Here is a 23,743-nt window from a genome sequence, read left to right as displayed (position 1 = left end):
ACGTCGGTTTGTGAAAAGCATGGAGGATCATGGTGAAAAGGTCTATTGACCCTTTTCGCGGAGCAGTTTGCTTTAGAGAAACGAGATGGCGCTCACGGCGGCGCGCCATACCTCTCCTCAGCGACCGCGCACGAATACGAAACCATTACCGCTTCTACCTTGCTTCTATGCGATCAGCTGTCGGAAATGCAACTGAGTTTTCGCTAACACACTGTGCTCCAATCATGCTGGATTGAATCATGTGTATTGAAGACGTGTGCATTAGTTGGCTGCAAAAATAGTGACTGGCATGTTAAGGAATAGAATGAATCTGTGTGGCCAAGTTCGCGGACCGCTGCTGCAACTGTGCGAACGTGTTACCGGCACTTCGTGATGTATGGCTTTCCTCGAGGATACAGAAACTTGCTCATCCGCCAGCCTTGTATCGCTAACCTTCAAAGAAAGGGCTTCATCTCTATAACGTCCGCATGAGTGAGTTCCACTCGTTAACCAATGACTAAGGGAGTAGCGCCGCTTCCTGTCATAGTAAGTTTCGCGCACATTATCTATACACATCTTTCCCAAGTATCAGGAAAACTTACGCCCACTCTATCGCCGACGTATCAAGAATAAGTGAATGGGCGCACACTTGAATATATGCGCACTGTATACGCACAATAAATGACGGACTACACCTATGGCGCACGAATGGTCGAAGCTGAATGTTCCTTGATGGTCCACAAGAGTAAGCGAGTTACTAGCTGTAATATATATTTGCTACAAGGTACCCAATGTACAAAACAGCTACGTTTCAAGCCTTGTGCGCACCAAGAACAAATCTATAGGAACTGAGCACACCCGCGAGCGATTAGGCAGAAAATAATCAGATAGTGGCCGCACCGAGGAACTTCACTGAGTCAGAAACTCACAAGCCACTGCTTCAAAATATTTGCCGAATAAAGAAGAAAGAGCAAAACACACGAATCCTGACTGAATTCATAATCGGAAAGCTTGGAATACATATTTAGACCCGCTTTTAGAACAAGCACCATATACGCTGCTTGCGCCGTTTGGACATAGCTTAATCAGCTCCGAAATCGCTTTTGCATGTTCTTTGAAGCTGTGGTCAAAGCTTCGTGTCGTCCACCTAGTCACCGTCTACGATATCTCCGAAAACAGAGGTTTTCTAAGCCGCGCCGGCGTCATACACTTTCATTGTAAACAAGGAGGCAACGGAGGCAAGCAATGGACGCGTCACCACGTGATCAAACATGGCAGCGCCCACGGGATCGCCGCGAAAAGGGTCATATTTTCACTTTAGCCACGTAATTCAATGTTGTTGATGGCAATGGACACTGGATGGATGGATGGATGGATGGATGAATGAATGAGGCTGAACCCTTTAAATCGGGCGGTGGCATACGCCACCTAGCCATGACTATTAACCTATCTTGTACTTTGTGGTGGGTGAAATTTCACCCCTGCCTTGATTTTATCCACCAATCAGATAACCTCTGTTTGGTTATTTCTACCTGCTTAAAGCCTATTTTGCCTTCACTGTCCCTAAACACCTGCCAACTCTTCCGAATTTTCCGTAAAATGTACGAATTTGGACACGTCTTACGATTTTACGAATGTCGGCTCAATTTTTACGGAAAAGTGGTTATATTCGCGAAATAGTTTTTAAAATTTTTAATAAATTCACACCGTTGCTGGTGGGTAGGGGCGCCACTTACGTAGGGGCGCAGAGATGGAGGTATGCGCCGTAATCTTTATTGTCTGCCGAGTAAGGAGATTTTTTCAATCTGTGACGTTGCCTTCGTCATCGGATTGTTGGAGTACCTGACGATGGCTGGAAGTCACTGGTTGTCGTTACTCTCAACATAGAGGTCTACCTGTACGTAAGTGGCGCCCCCAGAGACGACGGCGATTTCGGGTCGATGCGGCAGGCACAGTTTCGGTATGGGAGGCTGTGGCTAGTCGTCTTGCCTGTCACCTTCGCTAGGCTTTTTTCGCGACGCTAGGCTTTTTTCGCGAGTACAGTAAAAGCTCGTTAATTCGGACACGTCCTTTGGTCCCGGCAGGCGTTTGCATTATTTAATGCAATGAAACTCTCGTTAATTCGGACGTATTTGGCCGCACATCGGTTAATTCGGACAATTCTTGGTGCTCGGCGAGCGCAGAGCGCCACAAATGTGCGACGCAAACGAGCTATAACTAGAGTGTACTCTACCATAACGGCATTAGCGTCCACCGAAACGAAGCGACGGAGTTCAAATCGTACGGGAATGACAGCAACGCCAGGACGCTTCGTACCTATTTGAGCCTTTAAAGCTTTCATTCTTGCGTTTGCCGGCGCGCATAGCACCGCATTGGCCGCGTGCCTTCAAAACTGCGTAGTCGCCATCCGTGATCGCGTTGATAGCGGCTGCGGTTTCATCCGCAGCGGTTGCGGTAAAAAGTAGTTTCGTTTTCACTAGTACACTCTAGTTTTCACTCAGTGTCCGTGCCGTCAGGGAATGGAATACGAACTCCTTGAAAAGACAAAAAAAAAAAGAAAGAAAAGCAAGAAATTTGAGCCATTCCACGCCGCCGCGCGTTGTTTTCCATCCTTCTCCGCATCGCCAGCCTCGCGCGCCTCTGTCCCGTTGCCCTTCCGCCCCTCCGAACACGAATGGTCCGCGCCCATAGCTCTAAGCCACGCCACCCTCCGAAACATGAATGGACCGCGCCAAAACAACGTTAGCGTCCACCGAAACGAAGCGACGGAGTGGTTCTTTATTCTATGACGGAGTACTGGAATGACAACAACGCCGGAAGGCTTCGTGCCTATTTGTTCCTATTCGTGCCTAGCTTGCGTTTACCGCCGCACATAGCACCGCGTTGGCCGCGTGCCTTCATGACTGCGTAGTTACCAACCATGATCGTCTTGATAGCTGCCGCGATTCCGTCCGCTGCGGTTGTGGCAAACAGTAGTTTCGTTTTGACTCGGTACGCACGTCGGCCGCGTGCCTTCATAACTCGGTAGTCGCCATGCATGATCGCGTCGATATCGACAGCGGTTTCGTCCGCAGTTGCAGCAAACGGTAGTTTCGGTTTGACTATGCGTGCGTCGGCCGCGCGCCTTCAGAACCGCAAGGTCGCCGTGCATGATCACGTTGACAGCGGTTGCGGTAAGCAATAGTTTCGTTTTTACTCAGTGTAAAGCTGTCGAGGATGAAGAGAGAGAGATTGCGGTTGTGAAGAGGAAGAGGCGCACCGTCTACATCGCGATGGGCGGCGACCCGGCGACATTGGCGAAAAAATAAACGGGATGTGCGCGCGCTAGTGAAAAGCCTGTCTCAGATGAAGACGCGCGCCGCGGCCGCAATGTGAAGGAAGTCGCGAAACCTTCGCCGCTGCGAGCTCTAATCAGTCGCGAGATGACGAGAATTGCAGCTTCCGCATTGCGTTTATGCAAAATAGAAACAGAATTTGCTGATTCATACTGGAAATAAGAGCGTGTTGACGTAGTAAGCATTTGTTTATTGTTTTCTTGATACCCTCGATAATTCGACATTCGGTTAATTCGGACATTTGTTTCGGTCCCGTGAAATCCGAATTAACGAACTTTTACGTATGACCTGTTTTGTGGGCCTCGCTTTTTTTTGTGCGACGTGCTGCTGCATCGGGCGCAGTGCGACTCCGGCACTCCGGTGTTGTGTAGCCGTAGAGGCTGCGAAGTGTGATGGCGTGCTCGAAGCCTCGTCAGTACTAGATACTATCAGTACTTCCAAGTGTGTTTGAAGTCGTACTCCTCGGCAGAATTCCCGTGCACGCCCCCCCCCCCCCCCCCCCCGGTCGCGAGTTTACGAATTTAAAAGTCTTGAGGTTGGCAGGTATGCTAGTAAACCCCAATGCTTTGAAAAAATCAGCCCCGTTGCCTTGCACTGTAGGGTTAAGCCCTTTACAGGAAAGTATGAGGTGTTCAGCCGTTTCTTCTTCTTCTCCACACGCACAGCACAACGTGTCTATACCTTGGTACGTGACTCGGTACATCTTAGTCCGCAATACTCCCGTCCTGGCTTCAAACAACAAAGAGCTTCCCCTAGAATTATCGTAGATATTTTCTTTGGCAATTTCTTGCTTGAACGTTCGGTATGTTCCCAGTGCTGATTTCGTCTGCATCCCTGTTTTCCACAGACCCCTCTCTGTTTCCTTAACCTTTTTCTTAACCGCTGTTTCCTGGTTTGCACCCCTCCTGCAGTCCAAATATTTGATTGACAGTTTTCTGGTCAGCTTCCTCCATTTTGTATCAACATTCCTCATGTACAAATAACTGAAAACTCTCCTTGCCCACCACTTTTCTCCCATTTCTCTCAATCACTCCTCAAATTCTATCTTGCTGCTGGCTTCCCTGCCCTCGAATGACGTCCATCCCATGTCACTCTGTACCCCCTGATTTGGTGTATTTCCGTGTGCTCCCAGAGCCAGTCTACCTACCCCTCGCTGCTTAACTTCCAACCTTGCTCGAACCTCTGATCTCATGCACAGGACCGCATTGCCGAAAGTCAAACTAGGAACCATCACCCCTTTCCAAATCCCTCTCACCACTTTGTACCTATTGTAATTCCACAGTGCCCTATTTTTCATCACAGCTGCATTTCTGCTACCTTTAGCCGTCACATATTTTTCATGTTCCGTTAGGTACTCAGCTCCATTGTTTATCCACACTCCAAGATATTTGTACTTGTCCACCACCTCCAGCGTAACCTCCTGTATCCTATGCTCGCTGCCCTGAATATCATTAAGTCATGACTGCTGATTTTTCTTTACTAAACTTCAAACCTAAGCTATCTCCCTCTTTACCACATATGTCCATTAATCTCTGCAAGTCTTCCTTGCTGTCAGCCATAAGTATAATGTCATCCGCATACATTAGTCCTGGTAATGACTGTTTAATCCATTCTCCTTGCTTGACATAGGAAAGGTTGAAGCGAAGTCTGCTCCTCTCTAATTTTTTCTCTAATCCTTGTAAATACAGCATGAACAAGAGAGGTGACAGAGGACACCCCTGCCTAAGCCCCTGCTGTATCTCTATACGCCCAGATGCTGCTGCTGCTGATGATGATGATTTATTGGCATCCCCTTTGAAACGGTACGGCGACAAATAGTCACCTAGCCTGCTTGATTTAATCAGGTATACTATACATTTTCTTTATCTAGCATTTTTGTATACCTCTCATTATTATTTTTCTGTTTCAAAAATTTACCTTGTGCCGCTGCCTATGATTTTAAAAGATCAGGTCGTATCCATCTTTTCCCTGCTTTTTTTTCCACCAGTACTCCAATCGTCTCTTGCTGATCTCTACGGCTGATCTGTTTATGTTTCCTTCCACTTTGAAACCAAGTGCTTCTGGGAGTTGCACGTTACCTACGGTTCTCGCTGGGTGGATCCCGTCGCATTCCATCAGGATGTGCTGGATGGTTTCTGGATCTTTACTGCAGCACGCACATGTCTCATCTAGTTCCGAATATTTGTTCCGATATGTTTTCGTCCTTAGGCAACCGGCTCGAGCCTCAAATAGCAAGGCACTGCCCTTTGTGTTATCGTACAGATTTTCCCTTCTAATTTCTTTCTTCTCATTCTTGTAAATCTCCATTGTCCTTTTTGTTTCCATTCTTTTCATCCAATTCACGGTCTCTATTTCTCTCACTGGATGGATGGATGGATGGATGGATGGATGGATGGATGGATGGATGAGGCTGAACCCTTTAAATCGGGCGGTGGTATACGCCACCTAGCCATGACTATTAACAGATTTTGTACTTGTGGTGGGTGAAATTTCACCCCTGCCTTGATTTTATCCACCAATCAGATAACCTCTGTTTGGTTATTTCTACACGCTTAAAGTCTATTTTGCCTTCACTGTCCCTAAACCCCAATGCTTTGAAAAAGTCAGCCCCGTTGCTTTGCACTGTAGGGTTAAGCCCTTTGCAGAAAAGCATGAGGTGTTCGCCCGTTTCCTCTTCTTCTCCGCACGCACAGCACAACGTGTCTATACCTTGGTACTTGACTCGGTACATCTTAGTCCGCAATACTCCCGTCCTGGCTTCAAACAACAAAGAGCTTCCCCTAGAATTATCGTAGATATTTTCTTTGGCAATTTCTTGCTTGAACGTTCGGTATGTTCCCAGTGCTGATTTCGTCTGCATCCCTGTTTTCCACAGACCCCTCTCTGTTTCCTTAACCTTTTTCTTAACCGCTGTTTCCTGGTTTGCACCCCTCCTGCAGTCCAAATATTTGATTGACAGTTTTCTGGTCAGCTTCCTCCATTTTGTATCAACATTCCTCATGTACAAATAACTGAAAACTCTCCTTGCCCACCACTTTTCTCCCATTTCTCTCAATCGCTCCTCAAATTCTATCTTGCTGCTGGCTTCCCTGCCCTCGAATGACGTCCATCCCATGTCACTCTGTACCCCCTGATTTGGTGTATTTCCGTGTGCTCCCAGAGCCAGTCTACCTACCCCTTGCTGCTTAACTTCCAACCTTGCTCGAACCTCTGATCTCATGCACAGGACCGCATTGCCGAAAGTCAAACTAGGAACCATCACCCCTTTCCAAATCCCTCTCACCACTTTGTACCTATTGTAATTCCACAGTGCCCTATTTTTCATCACAGCTGCATTTCTGCTACCTTTAGCCGTCACATATTTTTCATGTTCTGTTAGGTACTCAGCCCCATTGCTTATCCACACTCCAAGATATTTGTACTTATCCACCACCTCCAGCGTAACCTCCTGTATCCTATGCTCGCTGCCCTGATTATCATTAAAAGTCATGACTGCCGATTTTTCTTTACTAAACTTCAAACCTAAGCTATCTCCCTCTTTACCACAGATGTCCACTAATCTCTGCAAGTCTTCCTTGCTGTCAGCCATAAGTATAATGTCATCCGCATACATTAGTCCTGGTAATGACTGTTTAATCCATTCTCCTTGCTTGAAATAGGAAAGGTTGAAGCCAAATCCGCTCCTCTCTAATTTTTTCTCTAATCCTTGTAAATACAGCATGAACAACAGAGGTGACAGACGGCACCCCTGCCTAAGCCCCTGCTGTATCTCTATAGGCCCAGATACCTTGTCTTCCCATTTTATAAGCACCTTGTTACTTTTATAGATATCTTTTAAAAGATTTCTTACTCCATCTTCCACATCTAGAGGGCCCAGTATGTCCCACAAATCCTTTTGAATTACACTGTCATAGGCTCCCTTGATATCCAGAAATGCAAGCCATAGGGGCCTGTGTTCCTTTTCTGCTATTTCAATACACTGTGTCAATGAGAACAGATTATCTTCTAACCTTCTTTGTTTCCGGAACCCATTTTGTAGTTCCCCCAGCACCTCCTCGCTCTCCACCCATGCCTGCAGTCTGTCCTTTATAATCTGCATCACCACCCTGTAAACCACTGACGTCACTGTTATGGGACGGTAGTTGTTTATGTCGGCTTTGTCCCCCTTTCCCTTATATATCATGCTCATCCTGCTCAGTCTCCACCCGTCGGGGGCTTTACCGTCCATTATCATTTTGCTCACTGCCTCTCTTAATGCTTTCTTAGATTTTGGGCCCAATGTCTTTATCAACATAATTGGGATGCCATCAGGACCTGTCGACGTGCTACTAGGAACCCTCTTCTCTGCCCTTTCCCACTCGCTTTGTGCCAGTGGAGCCACTGCACTGACTAGTCCATCCTCACCTGATTGAGCACATGCTATGTTTCGTTCTTTAAATTTTTCTGTCATCATTGTTCTTATGTCGGCAGACTTTGCAAAATAGCGAGCGCCATCTGCCGTAGGCCTGAGGAAGCGTTCGGGGCACTGGGTGCGAGATTATTTGTGTGGGGAGCCAACGCCTCCTATAAAGACGCGTTGGGGGAGCATTCCCCGTCGTCTCCATATTGCTACCTGTGCCATCGAGTTTGATCGCGTGAAATTCAGCTTCCGTTGTTTGTTTAGTCGTCCTACGTCGTGTCAAAATGATGGAGGAAGACTGTATTCCGTTTTCTTTTTTGGACACGGGATGGATTTGTGACTTTTCGCAATGCTCGATTGCCAGCGACCAAGTGTGGAGCTACCTGCACTCTACAACCGCGACCGTGCATCACGCCCATCGTCGTTGGGCATTTAAAGAAGAGGGCTACGTGAAGAACGTTATGCTCAATTTGAGCACTAGTGACCTACAAGTGGGTCTTGTTCGGGCGGCTTGCTTGCCATCGATGAAGTCCGGTGCCTACATCGTGACGGCGTGGTATCGCAAAGCAAGTGGGGACATAGCTGGAGCGCACTGCACATGTGTAGCCGGGTAAGAAATTGCAATTCTGGCCAACAAAAATGCAGTTATCAGTGAAGAGCTCAGCTTTTGGCAGTGAGTCGGGTCCCTAAAACACGCGCACATTCGCTTTGAAACGAGTAGCAGACCCAGCATGCACTAAACGAAAGTACTTAATATTTCCATTCTACGACGATTGGAAGCAGTAGGGGTGTGTAGTTCTATCGTGCCTTGGTTCTGCGAACCGCGAAGAAAATGTAGAATGCAGTACATACAATACATGCGAACTGCGCTGTAGCTGTGGCCGTTTCTTGTCAAACGGACTTGTGTGCCTGCGCCAGTGCGGGGTCAATCATTAGTACGTCTCGCTTCGGTGTTCGCTTGACTTCGATCTTGCTATAATCGCGCTTTAATCGTACGCTAAGATTCCAACGCAAATGGACTTCAGTAGGCATGGAAGCTGTCCGTGCGAGAGTTGTCAGCGTTATAAAGAAACAAAACTCAAACTGGTGCGGATAACCGAGGCCCCGGCCACGCTTCCCTTTGCGCTACATATGAAATATAGGAACACGTTCGCCGCGTATTTTTTCTTGTAAAGCGCTTTTGACTTCCACCTCAGCACAGGGGTATAAAGCGTTTAGGCGGTGGATCGTGCACACACTAACTGCGTACTGCCACGCCAAGGTTTCAGGGAATGCTTTAAGCAAAGGTTGTGTCTCCAGTGTGTAGTCCCCTCACATGAACATACTTTGCCGTCACTTTTACGTTTATATTACTTTTCTTTCCGGCGCTGCAGCTTTAGAACAGCCTGCTTTCCTAAGGAATTCATACAATCCTAATTATTGGTTGTTTATATCCACCTATACCCACACTTTTTGGACTGCAGGCTCAGTCAATCCTGTCAGCATGTTGCTGGAGTGCTGCTGAGCGTAGCAGACAAGACGGCCAAGGAACAAGAGTCCTGTATTGATGTGCCATGCAAGTGGATTTTTCCTGATGAAGGTGTAGTACCATTTGAAATGTTTTCTTTTTTTTTTACAAATTATTTGGAGCATTGATTTTGTTGTCAGCCTCGGCTTGTCGAGTAATTCAGAAATCACAGTACACTAAGTGAACTTTATTTTTGCATGTTATATTGAATCACAATTCGAAAGCACAGTTGACAAAACAAAAAGTATGCAACAGAATAGGCTGGTAAATATTGCTATTAGTAGATGGTAACAGCCTCCACTATAGAAAAACTTAAAAAAGAGAGAGAGAGAGGAACGTGGTGGGAAAGGCAGGGAGGTTAACCGGAAAAGATTCTGGTTTGCTACCCTGCACTGGGGGAAGGGGAAGGGGAAATGAAAGGTGGAAAGAATAGGGAAGAGAAAAAGCAGTCACGAAAAAAAAAATCAAGGAATTAAGAAAAAAAAAGAAAAAAAATAAAAGGAGGAGGTTGGAAACGTCTGTGAGAACTATAGTCTGTCAGATAGTCCACTCGATCGCAAAAACTTCAAGAGTGCCTTGACTGACTTATTGTGTGACGACTGTATAGGCCGGCGTTCCAGGACTGTCTGCTCCGAAAGCGGCCGGTCGTCAAGACGTGCCAGCGCGGTCGCGAATGACTGCCTATGTGCGCTGTATTGGGGACAGTGACAAAGTACGTGCTCGATTGTTTCCTCGTCGCCGCAGTGGTCACACGCAGCACTATCCTCCCATCCAATGCGGAAAGCAAACGACTTTGTAAATGCGACACCAAGCCACAATCGGCAAAGTACTGTTGTTTCGGGTCGGGATAGTCCAGGTGGAGGACGAAGTCGAAGACAGGGGCCAGTCGATGCAGACGTGTGTGTTGCAAACTAGGTGTGTTCCACAACGATTGTGTGGCATCGTTTGCAAGCACTCGAAGTTTCGCTGCTGCATCTGTTCGTGACAGCGGGATTGGTTCCTGTGCGCCGTCTTCATGAGCAGATCGAGCAGCTTCATCAGCATATTCGTTGCCCATTACGCCACAGTGGCTAGGGAGCCACTGAAAGGTGACGTCGTGTCCTTGCTTGACAAGGCAATGAAGGAGCTCTCGGATTTCGAGGACTAGTTGTTCGTAGGGTCCACGGTGTAAGGCGGAAAGCAAGCAATGTAGCGCTGCCTTGGAGTCACTGAAAACACTCCATTTGTTAGGTGGTTCCTCACGAATTATGCGAAGTGCGCTACGAAGAGCAGCAAGCTCCGCGGCTGTCGATGTCGTCTGGTGTGATGTCTTGAATTTCATGGTGGAGACTTTCGCAGGAAAAAACACTGATCCTGCAGAACCGTCCATGGTGGTTGAACCATCAGTGTATAGATGGGTATGATCACTGTATTTTTCGTAGAGCATGATCAGCGAAAGTTGCTTGAGAGCTGGTGATGAGAGTTCGGCTTTCGTTCGAATTCCAGGCACTGTCAGTCGAACTTGTGGCTGAGCCAAGCACCAAGGAGGAAACAAAACTCTCATTGCAGCTGTGTAACCTGATGGAAGGTATATACGATAAGGCAGTATTGTCTGACAAAAAGAGGCACGTGGTCGGTCTTCTGGCAGTGAGGCTAGATAGTGGGAAGGTGCGCGAGCAAGGTGCCTGACGTGTGCTCTGAGCACTTCCATAATAATGTGAATCTTCACTGGGTAGTCATGTGCAATTGCAATGGTTTCTGATGTTGATGTACATCGTGGCAACCCTAGACAGACCCTAAGTGCCTGTGCCTGAGCACTTTCGATTGTACGAATGTTAGTTCTACAGGTATTGGTCAGCACTGCCAAGCTGTACCTCAGATACCCGAGAAACAGCGTCCTGTAGAGTTGCATCATTGCGTGTACTGAAGTACCCCAGGATTTTCCTCCAAGAAACTTGAAGAGATGAGAGATGGCTGTCAGGCGCTTCTTTAGGTTGGTGACATGGGGACTCCAACAAAGGTCACGGTCGATGATTACCCCTAAGAACCTGTGCGTTCTGACGTAAGGGATATTTTGTCCATCGATGGTTATGGTGTATGGTGTCATTCGTTTCCGGCTAAATGCGATCAATGCGCATTTTTCCGGGGAAATCTTGAGGCCTTGTTCATTAAGGTACATCGCTATCAACGCCGCAGATTTTTGGAGCCTAGCACGTACTTGAGGACGCGTCACGCCAGATGCCCAGACGCATATGTCATCCGCATATATTGACAACTTCACCGTATTTGGTAGGCATTCTACGAGGGCAATGAGCACAAGATTGAAGAGTGTTGGGCTCAACACACCACCCTGTGGTACTCCACGGTGTGTATAGTGTTGAGAAGTTGGGCCGTCTTCAGTATTCACAAATAGAGACCGCATATGTAAATAACGGCGTGTCCAACGATAAAGCCTACCGCCGAGGCCAACCATTTCCAGAGCCTCTAATATAGCCTCATGAAGAACATTGTCATATGCTCCTTTGATGTCGAGGAACATGGCGACAGATAATCGCTTACATGCCTTTTGATGTTGAACGTAAGTAACCAAATCGATGACGTTGTCAATGGAACATCGGTGACGTCGAAAGCCAGCCATTGCGTCTGGATAAACTTCATAGCGTTCCAGGTACCATTCAAGTCTGGCGAGGATCATTCGTTCCATCACCTTCCCAATGCAACTGGCCAGCACGATTGGGCGGTAGGAAGTAATCTCTAGAGGAGACTTGCCAGGTTTGAGGAGTGGTACCAGGCGGCTGGTCTTCCATTCTTGAGGAACGTTTCCATTCTCCCAGGAATCATTGAAGATGTTCAGCAAGGCACTTTGAGCTAGTTCACCGAGGTGGCACAAGGTACGGTAAGAAATACCATCTGGTCCAGGTGACGACGACCAATTACATAGGGCAAGTGCCGCGTCGAGCTCTTGAATGGTGAACGGCAGATCCATGCGTGAGTCCCATGTGTCCGGAACGTAGTCAAAGGTAAAGGAACTTGATCCCGCTGACTGGCCTGTAATCATGGCACAGAAATCTTCCGCCACGTCGAGGTCTTGTCGGCGTTGGAAAAGTGCTAGTGCCTTGAATGGAAAGCGTTGTTCCGGAACGGAACGTAGGCCTCTCACAGTTCTCCATATTTGAGACAGTGGCTTGCGGGGGTCAAGGGACTCACAATACTTTGCCCATCGCTCCGATTCCAGTTTATCTATGCGGCGTTGTATCTTCTTTTGAGTGCGCCGGGCTGTCCTTAGATCGTGAATGGACTTCGTGCGTCGGTATCTTCGTTCGGCGCGACGACGAATAGCACGAAGTCGCTCCAACTCCAGGTCGAATTGTGAGTGCTTCGATGAGCACATGAGCGTGCACATAGATGTCTGCGCCGCTTCTTTAATAGCTTCCTACAGTCCAGATAAAAGACCTTTCTGACAAGCGTCCTCCAGGTGGTTTTTAAACACAGTCCAATCAATTCTTCGTAGTGTGCTTGGCGTGTGAGTGTTAGACATGCCGTCAATCTTGAGGTAGGTGGGGATGTGATCACTGCCATGTGTCTCAATGTCCAAAAACCACTTAACGCGCGTGGCAAAGCAGCGTGATACAAAGGTCAAGTCCAGGCAGCTGCTGTACACTGTGCCCCGTAGAAACGTAGGACTAGCGTCATTGAGCAGCAAGAGGTCATGATTGGAGGAAAACGAAGCGAGTCTTCGTCCGGTTGCGTTGACTTTTGAGCTTCCCCAAATGGTGTGATGGGCGTTAAAGTCCCCGGTGATAATCCAAGGACCAGGAGACGCTTTTATTATGTCTTCTAGTCTTTTGGTGTCAAACCGGCTTGATGGAGATAGGTACGCACCTACAAGTGTAAAGGTGAGCGTTCTATTTTTGACGGTTAAGCAGACATACTGATTGTCGTCATGAGGTTGCACAGGCTGGATGACGTAAGTAAGCTCACGGCGAATAAAGACGACTACCTTGCTATTTCCGTTGTTATTTGAGGACGTAATTGACTCGTAGCCGGATAGTCTGATAGGGTGTGTTAAATTTGGTTCACAGATAACGATTATTGGAAATTGGTTAACATGTACAAACTGGCGAAAATCAGCAATGCGAGATCTTAGACCTCTGGCGTTCCACTGAATAATCAATGCTTCTTTGACCTCCTTACGAAATGACTGGTGGTTGTCAGCCATGGTTCACTCGAGGGTTGCTAGGACTGGGCTCAGCAAGTCCAGCACTTGTAGTCCCCTTCGAGCGGATGGAGTTTCCATGCTGGTCAGCATTACTCTGATGACATCAATTATGGACCGCAACATCGGGATGATTTGGCGGTCTACTGTTGGCAGAACATCAACTGAAGGTGGCTTCGATGGAGGCATCAAACGTGTAGTCTCCTTGGAAGGCTGAGCGCCCGGGAGTGCTGGCCAGTCTTCTACACGGGAAGGATTTTCCGTTTGAGGCCTCATTGTGATCTCGGGTCTGCTTGTACTCGAAGCTGATCTCGTTGGCACAATCTGTGCATGAACTGCACCTTGAGTTATACGTTTCCGTCGATGACGTCGACGTCGACGCCGGATCTTTTCAGAAGCTTCACTGGGAGATGAGCTGTCCCTGACCATCTGTTTCAGGATAGCAAATTCTTTTTTGATCCGTGGGCAGTCTTTAGATGTAGCTTCATGAGAACCGTTACAGTTGCCACATCTAATGTTGGTTGCGTGGCAGACGTCTGCAGTGTGCGACTCCGCACACCGAGGGCACACTGCAGATTTTGCACAGGCGCCCTCGACATGTCCAATCTTGAAGCATTTGTGACATTGAAGCGGCTTAGGGACAAACGGCCGAACAACATGTCGGAAGTGACCAACCTTGACATGCGAAGGGATAGAGTCACCCTTGAAAACTATCTTCACGCAGCGGCTGTTTCCGAGGCGGCATACGTGCGTTATGGCTACTCCTTCATACGCCGGTTTAATCAGAATGGGCAGGTCTGAGTTCGTAATTGCCAGGTCAATGTCGTAGATTACGCCGGCAGTGCAGGTTTCTTCCATTGGTATAACCGGTCTTACTTTGATGTTTCCCAATTCTGTTATCTGTCGGAGCTTATCCAGCGCATTTCTCCGGGTCGTGTCGACAGCCAAGACATTCTTCCGCGTGTTTATTCGGACCTCCTTAATTTCGTTTGGTGCCATTCCCTCAAAGAAAACGGAGAGAGCTTGCCTGTTTAATCCTCGAAGGCTGATGGAATTATCCACAGTGATGAAAAGGATGGTGTGCGGCCAGCGCTCAGGTTTTGCATGCAGGGTTGATGTACTCCTGGGTGATGACGTCTTGAGTTTTCTTTTTGCCTTTCGGCTCCTCACCGATACAAAGCTGTCGTCCGATGAGTCGTCGCCTGTGACTGAGTAAATCTCAGTGTCTTCGCTGGTGCTAGACCAAGTACCTCGCTTCCTTGAGGAGCTTGTCAAAGTAGACCTCTGGCCCGGCGGGATTGCAGGATCCGCATCCATGACCACGAGAGCAGGAGCCTCAGTGGAGTCTTCACTGCTGGTGGACCGGTTGCCCCTTGTCAATGAAGAGCTCGCCGTGGTAGACTTCTGGCCACACAGGACTGCGGGAGGCTCCGCGTCCATAGCCGCAAGGCTGGATGCATAAAGCGCCCCGGAAATCGTGGAAAATTGGACGAAATATAGCTAGCCGAGATAGATGCGTTCTAGCAAAGAGCAACTTCGTCGTCGTTGTCTCAATGACCATAGTAGGTTTTGCCGAAAAACTTAAAACAGTACTTAAAACTTAAAAACTTAAAACTTAAAAGCAGTACTGTACTGATTACGATAATAGATGTGTCTTGCATTACTGACATGTTTATTTTCTTTGTGGTGCAGTGAAAAAACAGGCCCCAAGGTTGCCACTTCAGGACATCCCCTTTCAGATGCATGTTGTGAACAAGCAGCGCAAGTATGACCCTTGCCCCTATGTGCGACCGTCTCAAGACGAGATTTCTCAACTCGAGGCAAACCTTTGAGCGTGCTGCCCTTCACTACAAGTGCTTGGTTACTGTATTGTGTTCAGGTGTTCGTGACATCATTGTCTAGCAGATAGGTTGTTTTAGCTACCATGTTTGAAAAGTGCCACAGGAAGGCCCCCAAACATGGTCTACCTGTCATCTTGGTCAAAATAACAAGAAAAATAAGAAAAAGGTCTGGAAGTCTGTAATCTTTCTTTTCTGGAAAACATTCAGCCAGCCACAAATAGGCACTGTCAAAATATATTATATCATAGGAAGCTCTCGTGGAAATTTCAGTATGGCATCACAAAGTTTTGCATTGTTTCTTACTTGCCAAGCGTCTGGTCCTGCTAATGCTAACCTTTTTTATTTTCTCTAACTGCATAATTTCGTTTCTGGTTAGAAATCCTTCAACTTGTTTTACAATTATCTTTTAGGTGACCCTGCCCCGACACACCGAGCAAACGTGTCTGTTTCAGCACCCACACATGAGGTTGTGGACAGGGCCTAAGAGCAATGGAAGACAGGAAACGGGATCGGCCAAGGAAAAGTGAGTTGCGGCTACTTGCAAACAATGTTGAGACTTCTTTGTTTTAAAGCGAAGCTTTCATTGTGTCTTCTCGGGGGTTTGGCATTCGTCGTCGTTTTGTCACCGGATACATTTATGGATATACAGTCGCCGACCGATAAATTGGACACCAATAATCCATCAAAAATTAATTGCGTATTATAAATTAACTGCACCAGCTTTCAAAAAAAGAAGCCTGTTACCCCCTGGCAAAGTCATTCAGGAACAGAATAAAAAAGACGGCACATAAATGTGAAGAGCGGTTCTTGAGATAGTGCCTTCCTCAGCATCACTACTAGCGAAAAAATATATTCTGTGAAAACAGGCTTTGAAAGTTGAACACATGTGTTTTTATTAGAAAGCTCCTGCGGAGTAGCTTGGAGTGTACTTGTGTACTCTTTTCCTGTTCCGCCTTGTTTCCATCTTCTCTTGGTGTCGTTTGGTGTTTTTTTTTTAAGGCATTGAGCATCTTTTTCAAGAGCTCGCTGGATGGCTAGGTGTCCTGACTGGAGTCCAACAGAGACTGAAATCATTTCAGTTGCTTTGCAGCAGCCGGCATTGTAGCGCAGCACCGTGTCATGCAGTGCTGTTTCTATGGCAATCAAGGATGCGTGCTGCTCTTTTGGCATCAAGGACCAGAGGACAGAGTGGAACGATTCCGACACATTCTGAGTCTTCGCTCCCATGCAGCGCTGGAGAAGAGACGCCTGTGGAAGTTGCTGGTAGACGGGCAGCATAGCTGCAGCAACGTAGTCTGGAAGGTTGCGATTGTGCTTGGGGGGGGTTGTGGCTCACCCTTTGCCTCTGTAGCTTTATGGCGGCACCACGATTCAGCTCCCTCTGGGCAAAGTTCATGGTGAGGGTTTTGGTCGGTCGATGTGACATGGTAATATGTTGCCATCACTGCACGCTGCATTGCTGCAACGTCACTAGAGTTTTTCCTCAGGGCCCAACCATAATAGTCTGTAAGCTTCTCAATGAGCGCATTTGTCAACTTCGCCTTCCCACTCAGTGGCTTATCACTCTTCTTCATAATGTTGCATAGTCCACTTCCCTTCCAGAGAAGGTACGGCTGTCCCCATCAGACACAAGGGTAGTGTAACGCAGGCCATGCTTGGATATGGACCGCTTGAAAAGAGTCAGGCCTGCCTCCACCTCCATGCTTCCAGATTTTGCATCTGTGTTCTTCTGGCAGATGTGCTGGTGCCAGCTGTCATGCTGCATCTCCAGGTTTGGGCCCTGTTTGGCATCCAAGGCAGTGGTTGGAGAGAACTATGGCATGCAAGATGAGACCGGTATGGAACTCAATTATGGATCCTACTCCAATGTGAGATGTGTGTCCACGCTTGTGCCACGTTCCATCATACACCACGGTGATGTCTTTGCAAAAGCTGAAGTCCATTTGTTTATATGCGGTAATTACTGCTGCGGCAGAATTGGCATAAAAGGTATCCAAGGCGTGGGCCTCTGGCTCCCTGAACGTCTCTTTTAGATGCTTTTGAAACCTCTTGTGGTGCAGACCTCTGTAAGAAAGGTTCATTGCTGCCCAAAAATCGTTGAGAGCTGTTTGCCCCTTTCCTATTTGCTTCATAGCCATTATGGCGTGGACATTGACTTCGAAAGCCCGAGAGTCCTTTTTACGGGGGTGAAGTCCATGAGCTCTCAATGGTGCAGCAAAAGGGGCACACGACTTCCAAGTTTTGTCGCCAGTCAAACCACCTTTCAAGCAATGTTTGCACACTGTGCAGCCGAACAAGCTGTTAAAACCGTCCATCTGAACAAGAGAAAAATTTATGCCCTCACTTGTAGTTGCAACTGCAGGTGTAAGAGCCGGCTCCATTAGTTCAAATTTCGTCCGGGTCGCTGGCATAGAGCCGAGTTCAGTGCTAACAGCATCACGACGTTTCGCATTCGCGTCAATCTCTTGCTTAGTCAGAAAACGCGTCCGCAGATGAATGGTCGACAATCCGCTCACGCTCGATGGCACCAGTTCAGAACACGAGCTGGGTCCGGCAATCTCGGAAACACTCGGTGTGCTTGTGGCTCCAGGCACACTCAATGAGTCGGAGTCTCGACTGGCGACAACCGACAGCACAGTTCCGCCGCTGGAAGCGTCTACGCAGTCGGCACTGGCAGCAGAAGATCGGACGTTCGATGCTCGTACAAACTGCATAGCGCGCTTCCGCGCACCAAACATCTGCACTGTCTTGAGCTTCGTTGCCGGCATCGCGTCCAGCAGATAAGGCCATGGAACTAGTGAAAAAGCACACAAAAAAGCTGAGGAAATAATCTAAAAGATAGCGCAAGGCAGAGAGGAGCTCGCAAGCAGATGTCTGTCGAAGGCGGACGGAGCAAGCAGTGTTGCCACGACACATAAAAAAAATAGTAGTAGATTTTTGCGCGAAAAATCAGTAGAAATCAGTAGATTTTATTTTCAATTTTTCCACTCAGTTTAGAAGCCCACGAATTCAGCGCTTATATTAGTACCCTGTTGTAGTATTGTAGCTTAGAAGAAATAGTACAAAAATTGACCCCGAAAATCTTGCCGATACTTTTGAAAAACCCGGGAATCCAGAGAGCCATTGTCTAGCACGAATTTAAAAACAGCGAAGTCCTCCAATGGTCTATTTAAAGGCATCAGATGGTAGTTAGTACCTGAAAGCTTTAGAGTATAGTATCTTCCAGACAGGGGTAATTGGAGATCGCTGGGAGAGACATAAACATAGGTTGATCATGATGATGATGATCCAGAAATAAAAAAACATGACCTGCACATCATAATTGGATCTTTCCTCTCTTTCTGTGCAAATTTTTCTTCGCCTAGGTACTACGGGGACGAAATTTGTTAGCACCGTTCGTCCCAAGCCTAGCTGGCAGCACAGAGAATCGACAGAATGCGTGCCAGCAAGGCGAAGAAGCTGTGTCCGAGGCGAGTTTGTTGCGACGGTAGCATATTAAATTTTTATAGTCGCAGGGGGATAGGTTTGGAAGTGAGGTGTCTTCTCGGATGACTTTAGTGGCAAAGCATTACATCGTGCCGATGCATTGTTCAATAGTGTCGTTGAGCAAGGTCAACATGCCGCACACTTCAGCAGATTCGCGGGAACGGAAACTGTTTATGAATTCAACTGCTTGTTTGTAAAAGTAAGAAAACTCAACGTCGCTATGCACTTTGGCATAGACCATTGTGACGTACAGCTGTACAGCAACACTGACAAAGCATTACGTCACGCCGATGCTTATGAAAAGGCTTCAATGAATTGAAACGCACATCATATCCTGTATGTTAAAGTAAGAACGTACATAGGCCATTGTGAAAGCTGTACAGAAACACTCATCAACCACGTGGTACAGATTCGTAGTTATTCTGAGGATCTTGTATACAATTAAGGAACGCGTATCGTACCCAATTCCCGGGCCGTTACGATCATTGTATCCGGTCCGGCATGCTAGGTGGGCGAAACAAGTGCTCAAATCACCACAACCATGTCCGAAATATCTCTGAAGGCCTGCCAGCCCATTCATTAGGCGTCTCTGTGTACTGTGACAGGAGAGGTGACGGGGAGCGCCGCGAGTATCGCACCATATCCCGTGACAATGGCCCCTTTACACTTGGCATGCTTCACCGCAGTACCTTGTGTATGCTCGACCGCGTAGCAACGTTGCATTGCGGCGAAGCTGATAGTAGGGAACTGGGCATTATGCAGCGCTCGAGCCTAGCTTCTTGTCAGTGAGTGCAGATGGAAAACACATACACGTTCAAGAGCTTTTCGTCGATGTTTACACTTCTTTATTGAATGAAAAGGATAACATACACCTGTGTCCGTGAGTTAAAAGATCGATAAAGACTGGGCACTTACTTGCAGTGTATGAAAAATAGACAACTTTATTTATGCAGGTGTCCATGCTCCTGCAGTCCAGTGGTGACCCTGTGGAGCTGGATCCGGCCTCGTGGAAATACAGCCGCCTCATCAGTCACAAAGTAGGAGCTGAAGAGAACGGTCTGATGCTGATATTACACCTGATTGTATAGGGCTTAACTTGTGGTTAGCCAGTGACAAAGGCATTGCACTAAAGATTGAGAGTATGTCTTAATACACAGCGCTTATGTGGCAAATAGGAGAGCAGAAGGTGAGAACAATGTTTTGAGATGAGGTAGGACTGCCTTCATCTGTGTAGTGAAATCATGTTTATTATTTATGTAACGTCAGTGCACTCATTTGCTTAAGTATAATGTTTACAGCAGCCTACAGCTTCTGTCGATGCAGGTGCTTCTCAACTGGAAACAACCTTTCATTTACCAAATAAAGTTGCCATTTAGTAGTTTTACAAGCTTTCCTCTGGTGTTTTGGTCTCTGCTAAATCTGGAAGATCTGACTGAATGCATGGGCATCAGAGTTTGTACTCCAGATTTAATGCTACATTTCACCTCGACATAGCCAACGCACTTCCAAAACTACAGGATACTACCCGTGGTTCAGTGCAGGTAAGCACTGTGAATTCATTTATGTTGATGGGACACCTAATGTTTCCTTCTGCTCGCTCTTGCTACTATTGAATTCTACAGCAGCTACTGTACTTGTTTCTGTGCACATGTATACCCATGCAATGGCGAGTGCCAGAACAATTCATGTGCTGCTCACAGTTGGCACAAATACTTGTGCATCACAGACTAGTGTGAGCAAAAGAAGCACATGATGACAACTGTTTCCTTTCATGCCATATAGCGCTGTGCCTGGCAGCTTGAGATATTTCTACTGTGTAAATGCACTAACCTAAAGCAGTGAAGTTGGCATCCGAGTCCCTGGTTTTAGTCCCCCCTGACATCCAAGTCAGGCCTCCCCTTGTGCACCAATAAATGTGCAAGCACAGTCTCTCTGCCTACTATACCAAGGGTAACATGGTGGGTGACATCACATTTTTTAATATTCTTCATTACCGTAGAAGTGAATCTCTCCACATTCTAGAATAACCCTTGACCTTTACTTTGACACTGTAGGTCACTGTATACAGCAAAAGCTCTGAGCCGAAAACATTTTTATTGCACAAATGTTAATGTATTTATGCAGTGTACTTGATTTTTATAATGCTCAACCCCATTGGTGGCATGCTTGCACTATAACATGCACAAGCTGAACAGCATATCCAAACAAAGAAAAGGAAATGGCTAGCCCCATCACAGTCATGTCAAGTCTCATGCTATTTGATAACTTGGCAGTTTATGTATCGGGCATCCCATCTCGTATCGCCCTTGTAGTGGAAGTGATGACATTATCCAGGGTAACTTGAGCCACGTAACTTGAACCAAGGTTTAAAAAATAAAAGGCATGTCAGAAGCGCATTGAACCAAATGCACACTATTCGCACTGGCCTACAGTAACTCGGGCAATTTTTTGTTTTCCCCATAACTCACTCATTAAGTTTAATTACCCAACTTTTATTTATTGGCCAAGGACCCCAGGTATGATTCACAGATTTGTGGAGCACCTTCAGAAACCACTGATGGTGTTGTTTCCTGTGCTACGCATCTCGCGTAGTCCTTTTTTTCAGCGATGCAAAGAAAGCCCGCAAAATATGAAAAAAAGCCACGTGACGGAGCTCTTGCACAGTGCTATCGTGCTGCTCTCAAGCATGCGTTCGGTGAACAAGGCTGGCTGCATCGAGACAGGCGACAGGAAAGCAGCAAGGCGTTGTGATGGTTGTAGGCCGCTGGGCTGGCGGCTCCGTCGGATGACGGCGCAAATGCATGCTGCTGGCCGAGTGCTGCCGAGGAGACTAAACATTCAAGACTGCTAAAGAAAACAAGGAAATACCTTTTTATGAACTTTTGAACTTGGAATGCGTGAGGGGGCGACGACGTGGAGGATGTGGAAGTAGGGGGATGCTAGTGGGGAGGAGGGGGCATTAGCAGTAGGTTTTTTTTTTCTTTCAGTGGTCAGTACTTGCGAAATCGTCCCACGATTATAATGCGTGTTCAAACAGATCGCCATCTGCTGCAATGCAACTCTGGCATCTCTTTAGCACATTTTCCGTGGCGTTCTTGATCAGGGTTTCGGGAATGAAGTTGCAAACTTGTCTTATTTTTTCCTTTAAGTTGGCTGATGATCGGGTTGTTCTCCGGTATACTTGATTCTTCACGGACCCCCAAAGAAATCCAGGGAGGTTAAATCCGGTAACCTTGCTGGCCAGGAAATGGGCCCATGTGGCTTTATCCACTGCTGCGTGAAAACTTCATCCAGCCAATTGCAAGCTTTGTGACTGCCATGCGCAGGAGCTCCATCATGCTGATACCAGATATCCTTGATCCTAGCCAATGGAACTTCGCAGAGAAAATCCTGAAGTGTCCCATTGAGGATATTGACGTTTCATTCACCGGCAAGCGTGTAGCCAAGAAATACAGGCCCAATGGTAGTGCCGCTGTAAATTCTACACCACACATTAAAGGACCACTGATATTGATGATGCGCCTGCAAAACCCAGTGAGGGTTTTCGTCCTGCCAATAGCGGGCGTTGTGGATGTTCACTTGGGCATTGCGCGAAAAGTTAGCTTCATCGGTCCACAGGATCTTGCTAACAAAACCTGGGTCCTCTTCTGTTTTGATTAGAATCCAGTTTGAAAAGTCTGTTCTACTCTGGAAGTCGCGGGGCTCCAGCATTTGGTGCAGCTGCACGTGGTAAGGATGAAGTTGTCTCTTCTTCAGTATTCTCCACACCGATGATTTCGACACACCAGCTTCAGCAGCCACACTACAGACACTTTCCCGGGGGTGTGCAGAAAACTTGGACAGGATATCTGTCTCCGCTTCCTCTCCAAAAATTGCAGATTTGAGTCGTTTCATGGCAAATGTCCCATTCTGTTTCAGCATCTCATGTGCACGCACAATTGTCATTGAGCTTGGACGGGTACCTGGATGCTAGCCTTGAAATAGCTTAACTGCCTGCCTTCTATGGCTGCTTGATGCACCAAGAGCCAGTACCATATCCGCTCTTTCTTCATCGGAATATGGCATGTCTGCTGCTCTGTGTATATTAAAGCCAAATTATGAAGCAGGGTAATGCCTGAGGAGCACCTACTGAATGGCGGCGAGGTCTTTCCCCCACCGGCGAAATCGAAGCAGCCGTCATCGCCTTCCATAGTCCTCTAGCGCTTTACCCTTTCCTTCCTTAAACAGAATGAAAAAGCTATTTTCTTTTTTTTAGCACTCTTGGACGCTTTATCGCTATCTCCTCGGCAACGCTTGGCCAGCAGCATGCATTTGTGCCGTCCTCCAACGGGAGCCGCTGGCCCAGCAGCCTACAACCATCACAATGCCTTGCCACTTCCCCGTTGCCACTCGCGATGCAGCTGCCGTGATGCAGTCACGTGTTGTTTTTTTATATTTCGCGGGTTTCTTTATCACTTGGAAAAAATGAGTACGCAATTAGTACGGCGCTGAAAATACCGCACTTATATGCAACACGTGGTTGCCTACAAACGCCTCATTAACACTTTGATAATTAGGAAAGTGCTTCTCGAGTTAGATAAATAATTATAATCACCTAATTAAATCTCAGTAACGAAAAAATTTCCGTAAGTGCTGTAACTCGCAGTTTTGTCTAGCTTGTTAATTGAACTCATTAACTGTTTTCTTTTTGCTAATTTAACCTCGCTGTATTTGGGATGCTGACTGTTTTCTAAAACCAGTTCCAGATTCGCAGATAATGCGGTAATAATTGAGTTGCGCAACAATTTTTATCTATACTAAGCTGTCAAGCGAATATGTTAAAGCCCCAGCTTGGACAAAATTGGTGAAAGGCCCACGAATCGAAGTACCTATGTACAACTTGAAAAAAAAAAAGTAATAGTAATAGTAACGTGTGGAATAAAGGCTTCTACAAGCTTGGAGCGCACGCAACTGTTTGAAATACGGTAGCTTCTACCAGGAAGCTGTCAGCTTCCCGGTGTC

At 47.1% G+C, this 23,743-nt stretch overlaps 2 protein-coding genes across 2 annotated transcripts in view; one reads left to right on the top strand and one right to left on the bottom strand.

The window, feature by feature from the left end:
- Positions 1–8,116: 8,116 nt before the first annotated feature.
- On the top strand, positions 8,117–15,247 carry LOC125943234 (uncharacterized). The gene is made up of 3 exons (XM_049661992.1): positions 8,117–8,323; positions 9,177–9,292; positions 15,108–15,247. Exons 1-3 carry the CDS (start codon positions 8,175–8,177, stop codon positions 15,245–15,247), a joined length of 405 nt encoding a protein of 134 aa, XP_049517949.1. The 5' UTR covers positions 8,117–8,174.
- The window catches only part of LOC125942285 (uncharacterized), a 342,786-nt gene continuing 331,878 nt past the window's right edge, over positions 12,836–23,743 (bottom strand). Inside the window, exon 2 of the mRNA XM_049660445.1 lies at positions 12,836–13,348. The gene's annotated coding sequence lies outside the window, so the exon portion shown is untranslated. The remainder of the gene's footprint in view (positions 13,349–23,743) is intronic.

This window comes from Dermacentor silvarum, chromosome 1, assembly GCF_013339745.2.
Source record: "Dermacentor silvarum isolate Dsil-2018 chromosome 1, BIME_Dsil_1.4, whole genome shotgun sequence".
NCBI lineage: Eukaryota > Metazoa > Arthropoda > Arachnida > Ixodida > Ixodidae > Dermacentor > Dermacentor silvarum.
This window is presented reverse-complemented; position numbering and strand designations above follow the sequence as displayed.